Source organism: Wyeomyia smithii, chromosome 1 (genome assembly GCF_029784165.1).
Source record: "Wyeomyia smithii strain HCP4-BCI-WySm-NY-G18 chromosome 1, ASM2978416v1, whole genome shotgun sequence".
Taxonomy (NCBI): Eukaryota; Metazoa; Arthropoda; class Insecta; order Diptera; family Culicidae; genus Wyeomyia; species Wyeomyia smithii.
In genome coordinates, this window is record NC_073694.1 from 74,275,708 (window position 1) to 74,300,772 (window position 25,065).

At 40.9% G+C, this 25,065-nt stretch overlaps 1 protein-coding gene across 6 annotated transcripts in view; it reads left to right on the forward strand.

The window, feature by feature from the left end:
- The window catches only part of LOC129729673 (transcription factor Sp9), a 64,530-nt gene extending 44,895 nt beyond the window's left edge, over positions 1-19,635 (forward strand). For 2 of the 6 annotated variants that reach the window (XM_055688425.1, XM_055688463.1), the window contains exons 2-4: positions 16,607-16,887; positions 16,943-17,733; positions 17,794-19,634. In XM_055688425.1, coding sequence (XP_055544400.1) covers positions 16,607-16,887; positions 16,943-17,733; positions 17,794-18,203 — 1,482 coding nt within the window. In that variant the 3' untranslated portion in view covers positions 18,204-19,634. Of the gene's footprint in view, positions 1-3,663; positions 4,257-5,736; positions 5,817-10,225; positions 16,533-16,606; positions 16,888-16,942; positions 17,734-17,793 lie in introns of those variants that run through there. The other 4 variants (XM_055688447.1, XM_055688455.1, XM_055688433.1 and 1 more) reach the window with 4 other exon arrangements.
- Positions 19,636-25,065: the final 5,430 nt, after the last annotated feature.

Genomic DNA, 25,065 nt, shown 5'->3' on the forward strand with positions numbered 1-25,065 from the left:
CTCAAGGTGAACATCTGATCCGTTGTAGATCGTCTCGCTTGAAAACTGCACTGGTATTCACTAACAAAGGCTTCCTGCAACGGCTTCAGTCTATGAAAAGAAAAGAATGCGGGAGAGAAGTTTATATCGAGGAGGATCGAGGAGGGTCGTTTGTTGCTACAATCCATAGACTTGATAGATTCTTATAGATCGAGTATATGAGCCCTCTCAACCATTCCTTAGGTAGTTTTTCCCCAGACCATAACCTTAGGATAATCTGGAGAAATTCACTATCCAGCCACTTGCTCCTGACTTTCGGCCGATAAGCTGTTCTTCCCAGCGGATATGTGGTTTAGCCTTGAGTTCTCTGCAAGCTTTTTTTATTTTGTACAAGGTTGCGGATCCACAGCTTGTCCATCCTCCCTAAGTTACCTCCTGCACCCCTCGTTGCATCTCCTACCTTTCTCCATGGGCGCAACTACGGGGGGGGCTAGGGGGGGCTTCAGCCCCCTCTAGAAAGTGTTTAGCCCCCCCTAGAATTTTCCAGAGAATGATTGTATTCAATATAAATACATTCCATACTACTTATCAAAGCATCAAAATCAACACAAATTGAGATGTCGTCATTCATTGGCTAAGAACTAGTTCTGCACCCAGGATCGTTTCTCAAGCCTAGCTCTCTTACTCATCTTACCAGTCAGACAAGAGCTGTAGTAACTCGTGCTGTATCAAGAAGTTGTCGCCATTTTACTCGGTTTTGGGCTGTGTTTCACCAGTTCCTGCGCCCCTTACTCTCTGGTGCCGGTAGGGTTTGCTGAAAAGAAGTGATTCCACAGGGTTGTCGTCCGGCATCCTTACGACGTGACCGGCCCACCGCAACCTATTGTCTTTCGCCAGGTGCGCAATGGGGTTCTCTCCAAGCAGCGCTTGTAGCTAATGGTTCATGCGCTATCGCCGTTATCCGTCGTCCGTTTGTACTCCACCGTACACGCAAAAGTTGAAGTCTTGTACAATCATTGTGTCTTCCCGATTCGCACAAATGTTGCACAGAAATCGCACAATAAATGTGTGAAACGCATAACGCAACAGTTGTACTGCGAATACATTGACATAAAATGAAATCAGAATATGTATCATACACCGACACTTTATTTCTCACGTCGAGTGTATTAGTGACTGCACGCGCTTTTTTCTCAAGCGACGAGCGAAATTTCCTCTCGCTTGTAGAATTTCCATGTATGTGCGACAAGACTATGCGACGCGAAATGCGATATCTCGTTGCTTCACGAAATGAGCGAGACATCCGTGCTGTACATACTTGATACCAGTGTTGTTAGTCTCTCACTCATACTGTCGGTGCGTTCTTGCTGCTATTCAGAGGAATGCATGAAGAAGAAAACGTATCTCGAAAGCGTGTGTGCAAAAGACTTGAAAAGCGTAGCATATGTCTCGTCCTCAAGCAGAAAGGAGGAGAAAGGTTTTGCTTCTCGCTCGCTTTGCAATGCTGCTTGATACCAGTTGAAACTGTTTGGGTGTAGTAGTTTGGAGCTGCCAAATACATTCAAGAAACGCTAGAGCATTAATTGCGTTATGCCCAACACGCAATCATTGTACTGGTTCCGAATTACATCAACAATTGCGCTAAAAACGCATAATTTTGTACTGGTTTCGCACCATCCAACTTTTGCGTGTAGATAGTCCACAGCACCTTCCGTTCGAAAACACCAAGAGGACTTCCGTAGAGGACTACCGGTTATATCAGGGTTTTGTAGTTTTTTGTATTGAAGTAGTCATGTCCGATCAGCACTGTGATTGGTGCGTACGTATGTAATGTCTGTGAAGAACGGGCCGTCGATGAGAACGTGGTCAATTGTTTTGCTGTACGTTGGTCGAGGAAAGAAGGGACTTTGGACTGCCAGCCCGTGGGAAGCTGCGAAGTTGGTGCATAGCTGGCCGTTGTCGTTCGTCACGGTGTACAGGCTGTGCGAGCCGATCACCGGCTTATATAAGTCTTTCCTTCCGTTCATGTCCCCAATGACGATCTTGATGTCTCTACGCGAGCAGCTATCGTAAAGTTTCTCCAGCTGTGCGTAAAACGTTTCTTTTTCTGCATCAGGTCTTCCTTCGTGAGGGCAGTGCACATTGGGAATAGTGTAGTTGTAGAACCAGCCTTTTATTCTCAACAAACACAACCTGTCGCTGGTTGCCTGCCACTTCATCACACGACTCTGCATCCTGCACAGCACTATAAAACCGCTACTAAGCTCATTAGTTGTGCCACCACTTTGGTGGTACTGTGCCTTGCGGTCACAAATCCACCGTACCTTCTCTCCTTTCAGGCAAAGCTCCTGAGACGCAACGATATCGAAGTGGCGGGATTTTAGCTGATCCAGCGGAATCCAGTCGACATCCGGGGCGTTGAGCGATCTACTGTTACATGTACCGAGCTTCTAATCGTCGTCCTTATTTCGTCGGCTGGGTCATTGCCTATTGTTCCGGTTCGTTTTGAATTCTTGATTCTTCGTAGTATGTTTATTTTAGTATGCTGCCTTACTAGGGCTGCGATGCCTAGTCTCGCGACGGGGCTGCCGCCATAGGTGTAGCTGGCGAGACACCGCATTGCATAGTTCAGCCGTTCGGTCCGGATCAGTCGCTGTTTGAGCCGCCCCTAGCCTGTGGAGTTCAGACAAGCTGCTCTCTAAGGAGAACAACTACCTCTTTCCTGTCAGCATACGACCAAGTTTCCACCGGTTCATCGGTTTTCCCTTGGTTGCTCGTATCACAGTCGGTAACACGTGGAGGTAGGAATAGGGCATTATGCCTTGAACCACACTGGGGTCTATTTTATTCCAGCTAGTATGGGTGTGCTGTTAAAAAGCACTGCCCAGCCATTTACCAAACCTGGCTCTCCTTAATATCAAATCAGTGTTGCTGAAAGAGGTTGGCGTTGACGCTGTGTTCAAGATATTCAGTACATCTTTGGAGATTCTATCCCGAAGTGATTTTTTCTGCTGCTACGACACTATTTTAAGCGTTATTAAATAAGCATATTAAAATTCCTTTTTCCGTTTTTTTAAATTACATACATGAAAACTAGCCCCCCTAGAAATTTTCCTTAGTTGCGCCCATGCCTTTCTCACAGTCAAACTTCACTTCAAAACGTTGTTTCCAATGCCCGACCACCTGCAACTTATCGGTAGCCAGGTTTCCCTCCCTGTTATTACTAATGGCATAACCTGATCACGCTAATAGAAACTCCTCGTGTCGTATCTGGTGAAGCAATACGATTATTACGGCGTTGAAGCCTCTAGCAGCTCTAGCTTCTCGGTAACTCTCCCGCATTTGACGCGTGCCACTTGCCGCTGATGCTAGCGTGTTAGCGTAAACCTGGTTCCTTTCTTCCGTCATTTCTCGATACTCAGCATTAAACCAACCACTACGCGTGGTTCCCACTGCCATGCCTATCACGGTTGGACGCTACCAAGCCAAACATAATTACACCAACCGGATATTTGAGTTGGAACTCAAACCTTACTTTCTCAGGAACATTCTCAACTTTCTTCGGTAAAATGAACCGGTCTGTGCGGCTGTTGAACACAGGACCGAAGAACAAGATTATCATTATTTCCTTTTTCATCAAAGAACGCAATTTCTTCTAACGAGTCACTCGTAGTTCTTTAGATCAAGTAGCGTTTTACTCTAGCTCTGGAAGATGTGTGCATGTCTTCTTTGATGATTCTTCGCATATATTTTTCGAATAAGTTGGCATCTTTGGCAAGATTCCTTATAGAACGTACAAGCATTCTTTGCTCGGACCGATTTGATCATGATTTGTGTACGTACAAACCGACGTCCACTTTCCAGCTTTCGCTGCCCAGGGTCATCCTATAGAAACTTTTTGATGCGATAAATGGTGGCCAAATGACATCCAACGGCCTCCGCCATCTCTTTCGGCATCTTTTAAGCGAACAGTAAACTCGTAATTTCTTCTTTAACTTACATTTTAACCTTTTTCCAAGAAACCGATTTCAATTTCTATTGCAGCACACTGTCCAACAAAACAGGTCTTTATAAACACAAACTAACCCAATACTGAGAATTTTGACTTTTAAGACAAAGTTTGTTTCGGACAGCCCAAATAGTTCGAAGAGGAAGAATTGGTGATATTGCTCAACGAAGACACGTAACAAATGCTTCTAGAGCTATTAGAATCAGTTGGAGCTGACTAATCGACGGTTGTGAGATGCTTCAAAACTACAAGAATGGCTGAAAGTAAAGTACGTGGGTTTCAAATCAAATGTATAAGAAAAATAATTAAGTTGGATTCTGGTGTCCTAGATATACTTCATCAGAACAAGTAGCAGGCAGCAAGGGTTTTTCCTTGTAACCTTTTTTGTCCTGAAAAGGACGCGGAACCCCGAATTAATGTTTGCATTAAAAATTATTTTTTTCCGGATGGTGATTTAAAAAACTAAGACAGATAATTGAGTTCGATGAATTTTCCATAGTAATTATATTAGCTTACTTGCAAAAAAACCAACACCCTTTCTTGCGGCCTTCCGGCAGATAACAGGAACTTTCGCCAAGGCGGACGAGAACATGCATGCGGGCATGTTTTTGAATTCTTTTTTTGTTTTGTTCATCAATTCCTTTTCAGTTTTCGCGACAAAACTGTTGGCGTAGATCTTGCGCTTCGGGTTTGCCCAGAATTTTTCGATGGGATGCAGTTGGTGGACGTTGGGTAAATTTGCCAACTCGGGTACCACATCAAAATTCAGCCGCTCAATCACCTCCAATGATCGCTTGAGTAGTGGGCCGACACCAGATCTGGCTAGAACACCGCGTCTTCGCCCTAATGGTATTTTTTGATGAACGACGCAACTTCCGGCAGGCACTTCGTACCATAAATTTCCACGTTCACGGCCAATCCGGAGCGAAAGGAGAAGGCATTTGACATCCCCTTCTCACTGATTGTCAGCCACAACAGCACTTTCTTGGGGAGCTTGGTGTGTGCCTCAGAGCTTACTTCTTTGGTTGGGGAAGTAAAATAAGAAGCGCCCTGCCAGTCGTTGCCATCCAGAGTGAGATAGGTCTAGTCGTCCATCACCACCGCCACGTCGCGAATCGCCGGGAGAATCGACTTGACCATCTTATTTAACCGCTGCGTCGTTTCCTCCAGCTTTAAGACAATTGGACGGGACCGCCGCTCTCTGACATGTATGTCTATTTCCGGCAGGTACTTTTTCACTGTTTGGTTAGTTGCACCGACCTCCCGGCCAAGCACATGCAGCAATGTAGCCACTTTTCCCTCGGTTTTCTTCTTCTCCATCCTTTGGAGCTTCTTGTCGCTCTGGGTGGTCGGCCGTCCAGAACCAGGCCTTCTTTCGATGCTCTGACTGTTATCCAATGGTGTCAAGATGTTGAAGATGCCGGAACGGGCGCATCCGGTGTCCACAAAGTGTCGCACGATGTCCTTTTCCGACGCGGCAGGGTTTCAACCCCCACACTTCTGTACTGTTTTCGCCATCCCGGTTGGAGTTCAATTGATAGAGCTGTCAAATTTTGTCTTCTGACTCATGGATTACTATGATTTATGCTGCATGAATAGTTTGGTCAGTGCGTGTTAAGGTAAACTTATGTCAAATGGGCAATTTTTGTCCACTTTTTTAATGCGAACGTTACTGAGAACTAAATTTAAATTGTTTTTTTTTAAGCTTCTCTACGGCTATATTCTACCGCTTCTGTTACTCTAGAAGCCACCATCTACCGGCAGTGATACAAAATCATGAATCCAAATGAACGTTAGATTGCGTTCAACTGTTTGCTTATCGGACCAAGTAGGTATCATCGATGCTCACGGAAACTGTAGCATGGTGCATTAGCATGTGATAATTGCAATCACCAAGAATCATCGAGATATATCACATTGAAAGCACGACGCGGAGTAGCCGAATTCCGCCTACAAGCAACCAACATTTGAAAGAATCATTTCGATCGCTCGAGTGCAATCGTTTGCGATTCTTTCGTGAAACACTCGCTATATGTTGCTCGCTCCGCATAAGGCAGCCAATACTAAAAAAAATCATCAGAGAAAGCCACCATATATTTCTTTGCTCTTACTTGTCTCTTGCATGCGTGAGAATGTGTAATTTTTAATAGCGATGGTTTGCTGGGATTGAAAGCTTATGAATAGCACGTTCAGAAATGATACCCGAATGATTGTTATGCGGTACGATTTTTTCCATCCTTGCCAGTGGGACTGTATCTATTTCCGTCATCATTGCAGACACTGAAGTATGTTGACAATTTCGAAGGGCTTTGAAATTTGTAATATTTGTGACTTAGTTTCTTTTTTTTCAATAATAAATATTTTTATTATTTCTATTGACGTTAACACAACTATTGCTATTTTTCAAAAAAAATTCTTTTTCAATCTGAATTCTAGTACCCTCGTTGACTTTCCTCCTAACAAAAATAAGTCTCTACTATAATAAAACTGGTCTTAGTAACGTCTGAAAGTTCTCTCCAGGGAATTGTAATTAGGCGATATTGTTAGGATGGACAAAGGTATTGTAGAGCAGTAAACTTGAAACGGAAAGGTAAAACTTACACACAAGCACGGATATGAGTAATAAGTGTATCACTTACTTCAATAGTGATACTGCCAATAATATGAAGTGCGGAGTACAGAAAACACACAAATATCACAATACATAGGGTGAAAGCACCGCTTTTGGCCATAGTATGTTATTGATGAGAGGTATTTGGCCTGCTTTCTTCAAAAAATATGTAATTGAATCAGTTCAACGTGGAAATCGGATGAACTCGCCTATATTTTCCACTAACATTGAGTTTAAATAGTAATTTTTTTTTTTTGTTTATATATTTTCCAACCAAAAAACTTCTCTAGGCTCTTATTTTGGCCATAGCATTTCTCAATTGGCCACTCGGGGCTCCTATTTCGACCAATTCGCGAAAAAGTTGGATTCACACGAATTTGTTTTATAATTTGACTTCACCATGTAGATATATTTTATCAGCAGAAAATCCTCGTTATTAAACTAACTAAAAGGCCAGTATATCTTTTAACCAAACTAAATAATAATATTATATTCACACATAGCTACCAGTGCAAAGTACTTCGAGCTAGAATTTTATTTGAATTGAGTAGGATATTCAATAACACTGACATCCAATGATGGTGATCGGCGAGAAAATCGGCGATAAAATCGGCGATAAACATTCGATCTTTTTCAGCGTGTGAGTCAACTTCGTCTCTCGATCGGTTCAACATTTATCATACGATATGCCAGTCCGAGTGAACCAATTCGGAGATTCGCTGAGATAATTCATTCTCTCTCAAAGATGGAATTTCCAACAGCTCTACAAACCGATGATTCACTCTTCGCTGATAGAATCCAAGTGTCAAAACAAAAGGGAAGAATCGCGAGACGATAATTATCGGAAAAGAGAAGCGATTGCGATCGCTTGAACAACTATCCCCCTTTCTTTCTGAGTCGCAAGTGTTGACAGTAAAATAGGTTTTTCATCGTTTAACAAAATGTTGCCTACTGTTGTCATTGTCAACTCAATGTTCTTTTGTTCGTCGGTTTTATTTGCATCGAAGGTTTGTTCGCTGATGTATGTTGGCCGATATCAAAGTTTTTCTTTAACAAGCAAAAAACCTGCACAAATTTTGGAAAAAAATCCGCAAATATAAATTGATTTGAAAAAAGCTTACAAGCTATGCACAAAGTAACAACAAATATTTGCCATTTGAAAAAAAAAAAACAAAATCGACAACGGACTCTGAGAATCTGCATTTCACAGACAATTCTGTAAATCTGGTATCCCTGTTCTGTGCTGCCTTTTAGTTGGTCTAACGCTTGCAGTTTTTTCCCTCTTTGAGTTTTTGGTTTGCGATACAATTTTACGATTATCGGGACACTCTCACTCACAAGGTGATTCAAACCGAAAATTTTCGTTCCACGGCTCGATCGGATCGGGAGACGATAATGAATTACCTATTGAAACCGATGAGAGAATCGAGAAAGCGTATGAACAAGCAACGATAAACTCGCATACAGTTAACAGGCTATAAAGTTAACGGAGTATTCTTTCGGCAGTTTATTTGTCACACATATTCTCTTCTCGAGAGACGATACAAAACATCGCGTATTATGCGTAATCAGAATCCAATAGGTTTCTCTCATGATAATTCTCTGATACGATTTTTACCTTCCTTGCAGACATCACATCATTGATCTATGTTAATTTGTCTTGTGTCATTTATCTTTATTAATAAGCTTCTGCTCTTTGTTTTTTTTTTCACATAGAAACTTATTTGTATTATTTACCAACTATAGTTAAAAGTGCGAAGCGTTAGTTTCGGGAGATACAACCGAAGTTACAATTTTGTAAATAATCTTGCAAATTACCTAAACGTTAGACTGTACAGTAAACCTGGGAGAGTATATTTAGTTCCTTTATTAAAAGTAATACACGCATATTTGTTTGCTACAGTAAGTAATGTATTTGGCGAATAACATCAGCAGTTTCAATAGGAAACTTTGAAATAGGAGTAATTCAAGATACTTCTTCACAATTATCAATTTTATTCTGTCATGGCCAAAACTGGTGCTATGGCCAAAACCGGTGCTTCTACCCTAGATCTAATGTTTCTGGTCGCAGTGATGAGTCCAGGAAAAAAATATATCGATGTGAGGTTTAATAATAACTATTATGACAAAAGAAATCGTGTTAATAACAAACATTATTGAAATGTATAGTGAGGGGCAAAATAGAGTGCCCACTTAATATTTTTTTTTCATTTTTTCAATTTTCCTTGTTGAACTTAATCGAAAACACATCGTAATCATTCCTAAACTCTTACTTAATCTTACTCGTCTTAAGTTTTACTGGTAGGAAAAAAACAGTTTTTATTCCAAAAAAACAGTGACAAAATAAAGTGCCCACTCTGAAGATCGATATAATTGAGTTAAGTCTCCATCCGTTGATTATGTTTGTTTTGTGTATTTTGACGTTTCATAAACAACTTGCTTGGCTCTGGAGCATTTGTATTCCTATTCGTGTATGATGCCGTTGTGCATCCGGAAACTGGTTGTTCGCGATGTCAATTCGCTCCAAGTACTACAAAATCAGCAAGGCCGCGGTCAGAAAAATCTTGAAGAAGATGAAAAGGTTCGGATCGGTGGTTGGTGACAGATCCCAGAGCGGATAAGAAAATCATTCGTGAGGTGAAGAAAAACTCAAAAGATACGATACAGGAAGAGCTCCAACTTTCGGTTTCGAGTGGTACTGCCCGTCACCTGATCCAAGCGCAGAGGTTCCGTAGCAAAATAGCAGTGAGAAGGCCTTTCATCAGCAAGGTGGATAAGGTTAAGCGGCTCTAGTTCACTGGAATACTGGAAAACTGTGTTGTAGACCGACGAATCCAAATTGGAGCTGCTCAATCAGGAGAAGCGGGATCGTGTGTGGCGAAAAATGGGTAAGGAGCTCCCAGGCCGCCAAATTCAAGGAACAGTCAAGCACGGAGGGGGCCACGTGATGGTGTGGGGGTGCTTCTCTTGGGTTGGGGTGGACAGTTTGATAAAAATAGACGGAATCATGACAGCTGAGTCGTGTTGCAATATCCTGCGGGAAAACCTCGAGATATCTCTCATCAAGACGGGCCTCGAGGAGCGCTTCTTTTCCTGCAGGATAAAGATCCGAAGCATACGGCCAAACTGACAAAGTCATTTTTTCGTTTTTGTCGCATTAAACCACTTGAATAGCCCTTACAAAGTCCTGATCTGAACCCCATCGAAAATCTGTAGACCATCCTCGATGCTCAGATCTATGAAACTGGTGTAACTAATAAAAAAAAATTATTTTGAAGCCCTGGAGCACGCGTGGGAAGAACTCGATCCACAACACTTGAAAAACCTTCTTGAAAGTATGCGAAGCGCTTACAGGGGGTGTTGAAGGCTAAAGGAGGCCATACTCACTATTTAATTGTTCTTGTTTGCCTTTAGTTTGGCTTATTTGAAGCTATACTATTCTGGGCACTTTATTTTGTCCCTGTTTATTTACGAATTTCGAACTGTTTTTTTTTTTTTTTTTTTTTTTGACGTAGAATTACGTCTTTCGGCAACATATACAGGGGACCAGTTTCATTACAGGGATCCAATTTCAAAAACCAAAAACATCGGCAGCGTCACAAAAAATGTCCATTCTCAACCGTTTTAAACTCAGTCAGTTTCCAACCGATTTTCGTCATTTTTGCAGTAATCGATTGGAAAATCAACCAAGCACCCGTCCAAATGCAAAAAGTTGTAATCTGATTGTTCGAACGATTGTACTATTGAAAATTGTCAAGCCTTGTCGAAACGCAAATGTCGACCTCTGATTGGTCGCACAATGCTTCTTTCCCTAACAAGGTCGACAGAATATACCTAGTTGACTAAGAATGTGCGCTTTGTGTTTTATGTATAATTCATTCCATGATTGTGCCGATACCACACGGACGTTGGTTGCTGATCGTGAAGAAGAAAGAAAAGCCGGGTTTCAATCTTTGTCAGGGCGAATATCGCGCGCTATCTGGACCATGAAGCATTTATGCGATAATTCAATGAAATTTGCAACTGCAGCAACCAGTCTTTTTCAAGGCTGCTAAATATATTTGGAAGAGCATAATAAATGGTTATTACTAAATTTCAACTTTGATTGCAGTTTGATGCTGCTGCAATTGCGCAGCAGTGTGATGTATATTACGATTCATTAACACTGTGCATCACAAGCGGTATATGCGAAACAAATCCGATTCCAAACAGAAAAGTTCAGCAAGTTCTGCTCACGGCGCTGAGTCCGTTTTAGAAAATTCATAAAACTTCATTAACAAATATGTAACGTCTTTAAGAAGACGGTTGTTGCTTGACATCACAGCATAATTACGACCCTTATATCCGATACGAGAACGGGAACATCTTCTTCCTTCAAGCCGTGCAACACACGATACATGTTATATTGTTGCCTTTATAAGGCAACAATAGGTTGACAAGAGAAATGTAACAATTTACTTGGAGCAGCAAACGTACGGCGGTCTGAACCTTGCGGCAAGTGTAATAGTAGAACGTTTGTTGTAATCCGCCAACCGGGAAGCAACCTAAAATGTTTCTCCTTACAACGAGGTACGACCTGTTGTGACAAATTTCCTGGCTCCTTTGTCGCTTGCCTCTGGTGCCATCTCAATGATGATACAGTTGTTGCCAGGAACACAGTTGACGATAAAATAATGCGCTTTCACGTTCAAATTTCGCTTAAATACCGACAAACTGTGAGCAGCGTAGCCCATCCTCTTTTTTACGAACGTAGTAGAATGATATAACTGGAAATAATTTTCCCAGTTATCTCATTCCACAACGTGCGTAAAAAATCTTTGTCAGAGCGGATATCGCGCGCTATATGGACCATGAAGCGTTTATGCGATAATTGAATGAAATTTGCAACTGCAGCAACCAGTCTTTTTCAAGGCTGCTAAATATATTTGGAAGAGCATAATGAATGGTTATTACTAAATTGCAACTTTGATTGCAGTTTGATGCTGCTGCAATTGCGCAGCAGTGTGATGTATATTACGATTCATTAACACTGTGCATCGCAAGCGGTATATGCGAAACAAATCCGTAAATGTCAATTCACTAAGTTTTCATCATTACAAACCAGTCACTTCTTACAGCATCTCGATCATACTCATGGTTCATAACAATTTACAGTAGGGGCATCTTTGCCGATTGAGGATTCCGGCCTTTCTCTGGTTAAACTCCGTCTTCTTACAGTATCATGAAATACAAACAATCTTCATATTCATATACTTGACCATGGATTCCGACGATACCTTCGGAAAATTAAAATTCTTTCTGCTTTGTTTATTTTAAACATTTAACAAGGCTGAAATTATTAACTGTTACTGCACAGTTCAATTGTCTGGTGAATACAACTAATATCAAACATTTATGAATTGATTATACGATTTTTTTTATGTTTCTTTCAACAGAGTCGACTTGAGCACATCGATTAGTGCGTTTTCGACGTAGAATTATGTCTTACGGCAACATATATAGGGGTACAAACTGTAAAACCGAAAGCATCGAGAGCGTCACGAATATTGCCCACTTTCAAAAGTTCTGAACTCAGCTAGTTTCCAACGGATTCCGTTTATTTTTAAAGCAAAAATAATATACGAAACAAATACGGAAAAATATATCGCTTCACACCATTAAAATGATTAACCCTAATCGAGTGTATTTCCAAAGCTGTTGCAAAAAATTATTGACATAAGACAGGCTGTCGTAATTCTACGTTAACCTTGCGGTCGTTTCGTATAAACAACCTCTTCCACTTTTTTGTAACAAAACTGATTTTTCACCAGAGCAATATCAACTAAACATGAAAAAAAAACATAATGATTAAGATTTTAGAAATGATTACGATGTGCTTTCGTTTAATTTTATCTAGAAAAATACACGAAATGAAAAAAAAAAAAAAGGAGGCACTCATTTCCCCTTACTGTAAGCGATTTTAACTTAGTCATGAATGAATAGAACCACACAGAAGAAAATGTTTCACGAGAAGCGAGAGAAATCAAATGTGTACCCTAGACGTAGTCTCGCGTCAAAAATAGTATTATAAGTTCACAACAATCACTTATCATCGGTCAACATCAAATTGTTTCGACACGTTGTCGATCTGCTCTATAGCACAAAACAATTACGTTTTAATTGTCTTTCTGGAGTATGCAACAGTGCAATTATCTCAAGCCTCGCTCGTGTTTGTAAACACAAAAGCTTCAGAGTGTTTGTATCAGACCTGCTGAAAATTCAGAGGCCATCGAGGTAGCACTTGAAAAGTGGTAATTTTTCGAGTTTCTGACTTCTAACATATCAAACAAATTCATCCAATATGCGATTTTATCGCAACAGTCGAAACATACCTCAAACCAAGGCACATCGACCTGACAGTCCCCGAGGTGTTGCTCATAATTAAAGTCCAAATTCGACGCCCGGAATTCCGGCAACAAGAAAGAGAATGAAAATCGATTAGACACCACACTGAAACAACAGAATCGTAGGCACCGCCTCATTCGACCTACAGCTCCGTCCCAGACCACGGAACAGCGATAACAATCTCCATAATGTAACTCAATTTGGCTGGACGCACGCTCACGTAGCACATCGCCGTCACCTCATTTCGGTCGCCATTCGCCAGATGGCGGCGAAAGAGGAGTGGATTGGATTGGAAGTCCCGATTGCTGCGACAACCGACAGTTCCAGTAACCTTATAACGCGGTGACAAATTACTTTTGTTTTATTCGTTCCTAATTTCGAATACAAAAAGGAAATCGGTAACAGCTATAGCAACTAGTGTGGTGGCCTCTCACCTATGAGTGACATGAGGTGACAAATTTACGAGCTTTTAATAGCTGATGGAATGAATGCATTGAATGTTTGGGTTCGTTGATTCCCGAAAATATGGTTCACTCTCGTTAGCGGTGCGATGACACAAGCATAAGTCGGCAGTGGTGTCCATTTGAGCGTAATTACAGAGTCTCCACTAGCCGACACATATCAGGGTTGGAAAGTCGATGTCATTAGCACGTTTTACAGCGCGTTTTCAGCCAATTGGCATCCCGTTGGTGTGCCGGGGTAAATTAAAAGATCAAATTAGTAATAATTGTGCAGCAATCCAACACCCTCGCTTTGGTATGTTCCTTTTGATGTGTGTAGTGGCTGTTTGCTGGCGAAGTAAGAGCACTGTCAATAATAGCGCCAATTATCGGTCATTTCGCTTTACTTCGATAACCCAACCTCAACATTGTTTGAATAAAAGTGACAGTAAGCGCCGGGTTCCGCGAAGGATAGGATCTGATGAGACTAGTGCAACGATGATGTTGATAATGTTCGCCATTTCTCCAACAGCTGAAATTTCATCCTTTCTGACAGTTAATTGGAGTTGTATTTCTTTCGTCACTTAACATTTTATTAATTTCTCCACAAGGCCCGTGGTGTCACATGCCGAACAGCGAGCAAATTAGTAGAAGCTGTGTGTCTTCTGCTACTTTGCACGCGAAGAATTACTATATGAACTGTAACACATTAAATCGTTCTGCTGACACATCTCTGGTTCTTGCCTGCACAAAGTACAATTGAGCGCAACACTAATAACAGAGGCTCGTAAACGGCTCCCGGCATCATTCGCAATTCAAACTATTAGCACCCCATTTGAACTGAAACCGCGCGTTCCCACTAAGTCTAAGCGGAAAATGGCGTTTATGAAATAGAGCGAAACAAAAAATAGTGAACCGACAGCAAAACGTCAACAAACAGTCTTTCGGAACGGTGCACTGACTCCTCGACAATGTTGCTGAAGAGATGGTGCTGCGTTCAAATCTTTAATTGCTGAATGATAATAAGAACGAAGGAATAACAGAGCAAAGAAACGATCAGGGGAAAAATGACGTCAATTTGCTGCAGTTAAAAATTACAACACGCAACTATTCATTCCTGTTTCCCAGCAAAACCTGTGACTCCTGTTGAGCGAGCTTTCTTAGTTCTTCGGTACAGAAGCAGACAGAGATACACAGCATTGCTTTTCAATCTTAGCATACGAAGGGCCTTCGAGAAGCCGGTTTGGAACGTCATTGGACCTGGAAGTGCGTGAGACATTAATTGATTAGTGCAACGGCAGCGTCTTTACATTGTTGAGAGCCAATTGTTCCCTGCCCATAGGGGATGCAATTACTTTCAATTGTTTTTTTTTCTTTTGTTTTTTCGGAGTATTGCAAATATCTTCCATAAGCTGTCATGTTTAACTGAATGAATAAAAACTTAGCAGTGTATTCTGGTCTGGAAAAGGTGAACTGATATTTTTATTGAAAGCAAAAGTTGCAAGTTATTAGCAATAACATTATTAATAGAATGTTATTTACTTGCAGCTCAGACATTAAGATTTTAAGGTCATTCGTATATGAAAACCCACATTCACCCATTAATATTTCGAATAAAAATAAATCCCAAACGAAACCGCCATAAAGAGCAAACTTCCAAACGAATGTTGCGTGCGGCATTATACCTTTACGGGTAAACATATTCACAACCAATCGCTTACATACCAGTAAGTGTCATAATTACCTCGAATCATAAAAGCTTTTCCATTATCAAAACACACCGAAGCACACCTCTGTGGCAACCACCCGGGGAGACCCTTCACCCCCAGCACAGCAGTTACCGCAGCGCACTTAATGGCCCTAATCGCCACCCAAAAACGAACTCCCGCTCCGAATCGTTTTACCACTTTAATCGAATCAACAAATCGAACTGCATCAGGCGGGCAGCGGATAGCTGTGCTCGCAGTCCATTGGCCGGCTTTTTGTTTATTTGACTGTGCCAAGCTGCCGTTGAACATCGGCGGCCTCCAACTCCGATGCCGATGCTTTCCGCGCAACCAAATTAGCCGCCACTGTTGGGCACTTCCACTACATGCTTTTAGATCGCTTTTATCAAGTAAGTTTGATCACGACTCCAAATGGATCACTTTCTGATTGGAATCGTTCCATGACTAGCAATTTTTTTCTTCTTGTTTCGAATCGATTCAAAGTTAGCCATTTTTTGGTTTGAAAACCAAAAGTAATTTTTTTTTTCTACCAATAACCAACCGAGCGAAACGTCATATTATCAGTGTCAACATAAAAAACGGAGAAAGAGTGAAACATCAGCAACAAAGTTGTTGCGATACTTGTTAACTCGAGTTGATTTGTTTACGGTGGTCATTACTACGCCTTATGGCATCACCTTTTACAACAGCAAAGTGATGCAATATAAACATTGAACGAATTCCGTACGTCGTCCCCCAAATAAAAGCGGTGCCCGCGGGGTCATACCGAGACGGGAGTAATTTATTGACAGTAATTCGCCGGAAAGTAGACGGTTGCCTTTGACGGCTGCTGGTGGCCTCTCTGGAAACTGTAAATGAGGTTAGAGAGCTAGTAGAAATAGGCTCATAAAACGCAGCTGGAAGAGCAAAGAATGAGAGAGAGCGGCAGCATCGTAAAATCGATTCCAGTTAGTGCTGGTGGGACCCTTCTGTTAGGAAGTAGGAGCATGGTCAACATAGAAGGAAAAGAAGGGGTGTTATGAATTATTTTTTTTTCTCAAACGACTGTGGCAAGCCACAAAACCACGAAAATGATAAACGCCGCGTGTCTGAATCTTGCGTAGCGCCAGTCGCTGCTGCCGTCACCACCACCACCGCCACCATCGCCACCGACGGCGACGATTGTTGTCTTTCTGTCCGTTCTGTTGAACACTGAAAATAATGACTTCCTCCCGCTTGGCCAGCATGGGGATCCGGGACTTGAAAGAAGAATTTGAAAAATTAGGGTAAAAATTAGAAGCAGAATTAATGAGTTTTGAGCTGCGCGAGAAAGCCGATTGAATTAGTTGGAACTCAGAACTTTTTACAACCCGCGCTTCCAGACAATGACTTCCGAACACATCGTAAGGAAGATTGACCGTTTCTCGTAATTGTAGATTCTAAAAAAAGTTCTTTTGCTAATTTTTTTTTTTAACAGGAACATCCGGGCTTGAGAGGAACACCACTGGCAATGCTGGCAGCACAGTGCAATAAACTGTCCAGTAAGTCACCGCCGCCCCTAGCGGATGCCGCCGTCGGTAAAGGCTTTCACCCGTGGAAAAAGAGTCCGATTTCTTCAGGACCACATTCACCAAACAACCTGGGAAGTTCCCAAACGACAACCAGCAGTGCTGCAAGCAATGTGATACAATCAACGGGACGAACGCTTTCATCTTCATCCGCCTCGTCAACCAGTCCGATGTCAAACGTTACGACCAGGTATGTTACGGCATGTGTGCTTTCGTTTTTCTTTGACACCTATTTCATTTTACAGTCGCCCAATAACTTCGTCATGCGCGGCTACCACAACGCCGTCCTACGGTAGTGACTTGTATTTCCCGGGAGCCACCACATCGCCAGCTTGTGCCGAAAATCCGCACATGCAGCATGGTATTCTAGGGAAAGTTGAGGGTACGACTCTCGGGTCGGTATACTCGCGACATCCATACGATTGGCCGTTTAACGCTGTTTCAGCAGCGACGGCACACAAAACCGATAACATGAACTCCGGCTGGTGGGATATGCACGGTGCGGCTGGCAGCTGGCTGGACATGGGAAGTGCCGGTATGCACGCCGCTACTATGGCAAACTATGCAGCAAGTGCTGCTGTCAGTTCCGATTACTCAACACTGACACATTCATTGACAAATACGGCTCACCTTCTTGGTACCGGGCAGCATCTGCTGCAGGATACATACAAAAGTATGCTACCATCCCAGGGCGTCGGAAGCTTCGGTTTACCGCATGCACCGGCTTCACCGGCACCGCCTACACCGCAAGCTCCGTCTCCTCGCAGTCAGCGCCGCTATTCGGGCCGTGCCACCTGCGATTGCCCAAACTGTCAAGAAGCGGAACGGCTCGGGCCAGCCGGAGTTCATCTACGCAAAAAAAATATTCACAGTTGTCACATTCCTGGCTGTGGCAAGGTTTACGGGAAAACAAGTCACCTGAAGGCTCACCTTCGATGGCACACTGGCGAGCGCCCGTTCGTCTGCAACTGGTTATTCTGCGGCAAGCGCTTTACGCGGTCCGATGAACTCCAGCGCCATCTTCGTACACATACAGGTGAGAAGCGATTTTTATGCCCCGTTTGTAACAAGCGATTTATGCGAAGTGATCATTTAGCAAAACACGTCAAAACGCACGGAACGACCTCAGCTGGTGGCAACGGAAGCGGTGGCACTGGAACAACCAAGAAAAATTCATCCGATTCATGTAGTGACTCCGAAGAGCAGCATAGCCAAACCGATCTCCACCAACAACAACAGCAACAACAACAACAAGCGTCTGGCGGTGGAGGCGGAGCTCCTGGTGGAGGTGGCGGTATAGGCGGTAGTCCCGGTGCGGCCAGCCACGTTAGCCATGTTGGTACTATGCAACCCGGACTCTCCGGATCTCTCGCTGCGATGAGTGGACATCCCGGTTCACTGAGTCATCCATCACAGCAACCCGGTGGACCACATCATCATGCCCACACACCCAGCCCTGGGTTGGAACATGTTAGCCAGTTGGATGTCAAACCTGGTATCGTTTGAGGTATGCTTGGGGCGCCCTTTTTCAGTCACCATCACCAGGTGGCGGGGCCCTTCTAGCAAGCGTTCTAGAAATCCAGTGGATATTTAGTTCGGTATCGCTTTTAATGGTACAAATGTTTTGGCTTCACTAAACGACAAAAGCAAATTCACTGGTGACCTTAATTTGCGATTGCAAATTCTGGTCTGGGTAGAGGGCCCGGTGGGATATTGGAATCCTCCATTTCTGCGGGTAACGATGACAACGGATCAACAATTTGTGATGTCTCTAAATGTAAATAGTAATAAAACAATTTTTGATCATTAAGCTGCTTCCTTAACCTGGAAGAGCTGTAATTTAATTATTATCACTAACTGTGTCTATTCGTATAGTTAATCTGTTATGAACGATCTAGGGACAAAAGTCCGCACATTCACTTACGAATCACTGTTAAATTATTTTCCTTAACTAAAAGAAAAAAAACAACCAATTAACTCACTGAAGACATGTAGCGAAAAGGCATGAAAAGCGAATTAATTTGACGTGGTCATAAGCGTATGAAGCGAAAATAAAAGCAAAACTGTAAAAACAACTCGATGTAATTCGCTGACGAGGGCCCTACTAGTATAATCGTAAGCGCTAAGTAAATTACTATATTTTAATGTTTTTCGCAAGCATCGTCAAAAACGATAATCCACTCTCTCACACTCACACAGACCACTTCATGGAAGCAGCATAACAAAAGAAAATACTTATCGTTATAACTTACTGTAAAATAATTGTAACATATCAAATAAAACGTAATTGCACGTGAAGGGTTTTTTGTCTTCGAATAAGCGAAAACCGTGTTCGGATGAACAGGCACTTGTGCAAGGATATGATGTTCTTGTAGCGCAATAAAAAAAGAATTGACAGAAAATTAGGTTCACTGTTGTTGTGCAACTGCCAACGATCACGTCCGATAAAGGCAAACTAATTAAACGATTGATAAGAGAGGGAGAGAGCGAGAGAGTAAAAAAAACCTATTATGACTGTAGTATGTTGAAACATGGTGAAGTTGTTGCATTTTCGAGTAACACTCGGGCCGGCGCTAATGGCAACGAAGACAGCCACCGTTTACGGATGCAAGCCGGAAACAGCTTGCCCGGCGAAACCTCATTGTTTATGCGATGAATGTCCAATTAATCGTAATAACCACTGATGTAGGTATTTTAGCAGGCAGGCGGAACATGTAGACAGGGTATAGAGTTGGTTCAAAGCCAGCTCAGAAAGAAGCAGCCTGCGTGCACCGCACTCAAAAGTGTAGTGAGTTTCATCAATATGATGGCATTGAGCTAGGTATAACTAATAAATTGAAAATGTGAAACAAGTAAAACTTAAAACTATTGAATATTTTAATTATTTTGATATACGTAAAGCAGAGAATAAAAAGTTTAAAATCAAACTGTATGAAAAAGTATGACGGAGAGTTCTTTTATTTGTTATTGTTTATGACGTATCACAGCCTTTCTGCTTGAATCATCCTAAATGGTAAGTACCATTGAGTTGTCAATGCAATTTAATTCCTGGGACCTGGAATCAGCTAAACATTTTTCTAATCACAGCGAAATCTAGTAAATCAAACAAGCTCTCCCAAACTTAGAGTAGAGGATGCAACGTGTCTTACTACGTTGGCAGGCGGATTGCCCCTTGAAAGCTACTCAAGTCACTTTTATAAAAGTATCCAGAACATGTTAAAAATTAGTCAATGTTAATGATTTCTAGTCCCCTCCCTGAAAAGTGGAGCTTGTTCCTTCATATCTCGGAGACCGGATGTGATTTTTTACAATTATTCAAAAGAAACCAGCATTAAAATCATTCAAATCGGTCCAGTGCGTAACCCTAGTCAGCCTATACACCAGAGAGACGCCGTGACACTCACCGTTAAGGCAACTGTCAACATCAAAACGGGCAAGTTGTATAATTTTGCATTGCCGTTATCCGTTTTGATGTTGACAGTTGCCTTAACGGTGAGTGTCTTGTCATTTCTCTAATATTCAGGTTCCCTAGGTAACCCTAAACCAGTGATGCCACATATACAGATTTATCTGCATTTATACAGATTTTTTGCGTACTTTTCATACAGATATCTGTATATACAGATTACAGATTTTCTGGAAATAATACAGATTTATTCAGATTTTTTTGGTTTTCATGGTGTCGCAAGTTAAACTTCTTTATATAGTTGAAAAATATAAATTAACTCAAATGCGGTGGAGCGTGTCGGAGGTTTTATTATATACATATGCTACGCATAAACGTGTGCATGAATGAATTCGCGGTAAAAATGTTAAACCAGCTATATTGCATTTTTTTTCGAGAAGGATATGTCCAGTACATATGCAGATTTTATTTTACAGATTTTTTCAAATTTTACCAAGGTGATAAGATATTTTGAGCTCCAAAATACAGATGAAAATGTGGCATCACTGCCCTAAACGATGCCGAGCTACAAATACACACACACTTTTTGATATAAATTTACATCTCACATAGGAGTATTTGAACCAAAAAGCTGGCCAAAAGTCCAATTCGCTCTATATTGGTAGTAATTGGATCCATTTACATCAAAAACGTCTTATTTTCGTAAAAACCAATAAAACTAGAGAAAGTACAAAACAAGGTGTCGTCCATTAAGTAAGTCACGCAAATTTTGATCAAAATTCATTTTCACGTTTTGTCACACATTATAGACCCCTACCAGGAGAAGTACGTCACGTCATGACACACCTCCAATATAAAATCCAATGATATGACAATTACTTAAAATTCGCTTACTGCATTTTTAGTGTCTTTTTACACATGATCTATGACAAAGTTTCAACAAATTTCATATAAATCTTCATGTATCAAAATGTCAATAAAATAAAAAAGAGGAACCAGGAGGAAGATTTTTCTTTCCGTATATATTAAGTAGGCTTTGACCTTTCAGTTAATAAATAAAGTTTTGACGGAACTAGCCCGGAAGGTTACTAAATCATAAAATTATCTTTACAATATTATGGATTTTTCGCGGTCGGCTTTCACTATCACTTTTTTCGTAAACAATCTGGGATTATTTTATGCATTTAACGTTTTAAATATTGCAAAACTTTCTCCTTATGTTGTACATTATGTCTCGTGAGAGAAAAAAAAACTATTTGATAAAATTTTTCAATTTTACATGCCACCCGAACAATAGCACGTATTTTTGAAACTGATCAATTACCTGTGGAATAACTCTGGAATATAACCGTTTGGTGTATGTGATTAGGCACCGATGGGTTCTGGGATAGCATGAGGGTATGTTCCAACTGAAATCAACACAAAATAATGGAAATCATGTATTTTGTATGTCGGACTTTTGGCCAGCTTTTTCAGTCAAATACTCCTATGTGCGTCTCTCAGGAAGGTCGGCTACATAGGGGAAGTTCGGCTGCATAGGGGTATAAAGAGGTGTAAAATAAAAATCTAAAAACGGGTAAAGGGAAAAATATGTTCAATTTTATTTGCCAATAAGTCGGTTAACCCTTAAATGCGCACGATGTTAAAAAATCATCTAAAAACATAAAATCTTTGTTCAACAGGTAATTAACCTCTAAAACTAACCAATATGCATAAAAAAATTGAAAGATTTACTTTTTAATGTGCAAATATTATCATGTTGTTTTTAAACAACACTGTGACTTTATCGCAGAATAAAGTCGAAACAATTACTTTTGTTAACAGTATCTTTAAAATTGACCTTTTTTTAGTACAATTACTGATAATTCAAACATTTTCACTAACCACTAACCTTATTTTAAAATTTATTTTCAAAGACAGTCAGCACCAGTCGGGAATCTCGACATGTTTTTTTTTTTTTGTTTCCGAGATTTTGACACCAAAAATAAAAACAAAACATCCAAATACAGTACTTCCAGCTGTTAAGTTTCCTTCGTTAGAGTCTAGAGAGTTGGTCTAATGAATTTTATTTCTAAAAAATACTAAAATACGTATATTTTAAAACGTTTTTAGTAGTGTTGTTTTAAAACAACATTGCGCATTTAAGAGTTAATCATCAGTGGATTACCTTCGTTTTGCAACAATCTATTGGAAAATCATCGATTGCTGCAAACGAAGTTAATCCACTGATGATTAACGTGTAATTTAATTATTCGAACTATTGTACTATTGAATGTTATCAAGGCTTGCTGGAACGCAGAAATTGAATTATGATTGGTCGCTTAATGCTTGCTTTTCCTGGCACGGTCGATAGAAATATATACCTAGTAAACCGGGCATTTAGGCTATATAAGAGCCTGCCTCTGCTCAAACCAATCATTTTACTAGAAGATGGCGACTAAGATGGTCCTAATTGAGTAGCAACTAGGAGCAATATCAGGGTCAGCAGATAGCATCAGCAGAAGCGGCAGCGAGTATCAGTGGCGGTAGTGCCAGCAGCGTCAGCGGTAGGTGAAATATAGCAAGCTATTCCCACTGTCGGGGATAGCACAAAGATCAGCATCATATCCGATATTAAATTAAACTACAAATTATCATTTTAAGGACAAATTAAATACTTCATTGAAGAGTTCATGTTTTCTCGTTCATTCATTACACTTAATTCAAAATGTTAGCACTTTTTCACAAAAATAGTTGTAGATTCGACTTCCTCTCCACGAATTGAATTTTATTTTCCTTCAGTAATATGCAACACGTTGCAGCGTAATAAAATGTTACGTCACTGAATGCGGCATCTTCTGTCATCTGCTTCCATACGACACTAAAATGCCTTGAAAATTGGCAAGCCTCAATTATGCAAACACTGTACTATTTAATATGTTCATGTCTTGTTGAAACGCAGATCTCAATTGATCTGATTGGTCGTTTATCACTCGCCCCATATACCTCAAACCAACCATTATACTAGTGCATCGGTTCTCAACCTTTTTTTGTCAGCGTACCCCTCGGCGATATTTTCCAAATCAATTATATCCCCTGGGTTTGGAATGTTCTCGCAGAGTAGGAGAGAGTAGTGGTAGATCATGTTGTGGTAGTCTAGCTCAGTTTTCAAATTGGACTTGCTACAATCATTTAAGGGCAAGTTCAAACAACAAATAAAGTATTATAAAGAAAAATTACTTTGTCCGCCATTACTGATTTTTCTTTCGCGTACCCCCTGAAGGCTTTTGCGTACCCCAGGTTGAGAACCGCTGTACTAGTGGATAGCCACTAAAACAGTTTTCATTACGGGGGCCGTTCCTAAACCACGTGGTCATATTTTGATAACTATTCATACCTCCCCCCCCCCCTCGTAGTTTTTTGGCCAAAAGAAACTTTACACTAGAAAATATTTGACAGGAAATTGTTCGGTCAAATATGAAAATTTCAAGCCAGTGTTAAACTGTTTTTGACCACTATTCGACGGTTCATATTGAACTTTTTCAGGCACTGTCCAGATAAGTTCGGGGTTTGAAAGTTCGCTTGTTGATTTCTCGGTTGTTTTTTTTTTAAGTGGCAATGATGAGCAAACAACAAACACGAAAAAAATTAACCAAAATATTTGACAAACGTCGTTACACTGCCTAACGAACACACTAAACATGTTTGGCCAAATGCAGCGATGCCAGATTGGAAGACATGTATTCAATTTGAAAACATATAACAAGGAATTTGCAGAGAAGTGGTGACCTTTTTTTTCTCGACATTTTTCGATTTGCCAGTTTTCACCTCACATCTCGGCCGGTTTTCACCTCACATATCGGGTAGAAAGACATTCTTTCGTGGAACATGAAGACGTTTCAAAAAATGACATGGCATCTCTGCCAAACAGTAAGCTTATTGCGGGAGTCACTTCACGGTGAAATTAGAGTGAAGTGAATACAGATCTATTATGGGACTCACGTAAGTGAGAAAAATGTGACATCTGTCGTGACTCACGTAAGTGAGAAAAATGTGACATCTGTCGTGAAATTTGGGTTATTTCGAGTGTCATATAACTGAAGTGAAAACGGAAGCAGCGACGTTTCGCGTGGAATTATTTCACGACCATTTTGAACGGTGAAATGATTTCACGAAGATAAGAAAGGTTCAAAAATCGATTGATTTGTGATCCAGTGATGATATATATCGGATTTATTGTTCAGTAACAAGACGAATCGTTTATTTAAAAAAAAAAAACACGACTCTTTGGGACTTAAAATTTGCCTTCGAATTTCGTTTAGCGGTAGGGCTCAAAAGTTTCGTTTTCTCGAAAAACGTCATCATATAAAATTTCAACTCAATCGGACTTAGGGAAGTTGTGCCTCAAAGCGGTCAATGATTCCTTTTTCGACGGATGGCAAAAGGGACAGGCAATTGTCGATATCCAAAAAAAAATTTTTTTTTGTATGCCAGACGCTTTAAGAATACATAAAACCTCAAGATCTGGTGTTATCTCGAAAAAATAAATCGGAAAAATCGACTTTCTGGGACTTAGAAATGTTTGTGCTACGAAACTCATTTCACTTGTCCTACACGGAGCTAATTTTTGTAACCTCACTTTAGGTGGAATCGGGAATAGGTTTCAAAGAGTGAAGTGAGTGTGAAAGTGAAATATATTTCACCGTCAAGTGACTCCCGTAATAAGTACCCATATCACCATCCATTAGCTGAGCTGTCATCGGATATCACCTCGGCTATATGATATCACGGATATCATGTTCGAAAACCAATAACACCTAGATTTGCAACACGGCCAAAAGACATTTGACGCAACCCTACAAACTTCGAAAAGAAAGAAAGAAGAAAAAATTTTTACTTTTTTCATCCCGCTCATTTTGACAATTGCATATGAGAGTTCGCGTTTGTGCGAGTCAACTAACTGACGTCTCTGTTTTTATTGCA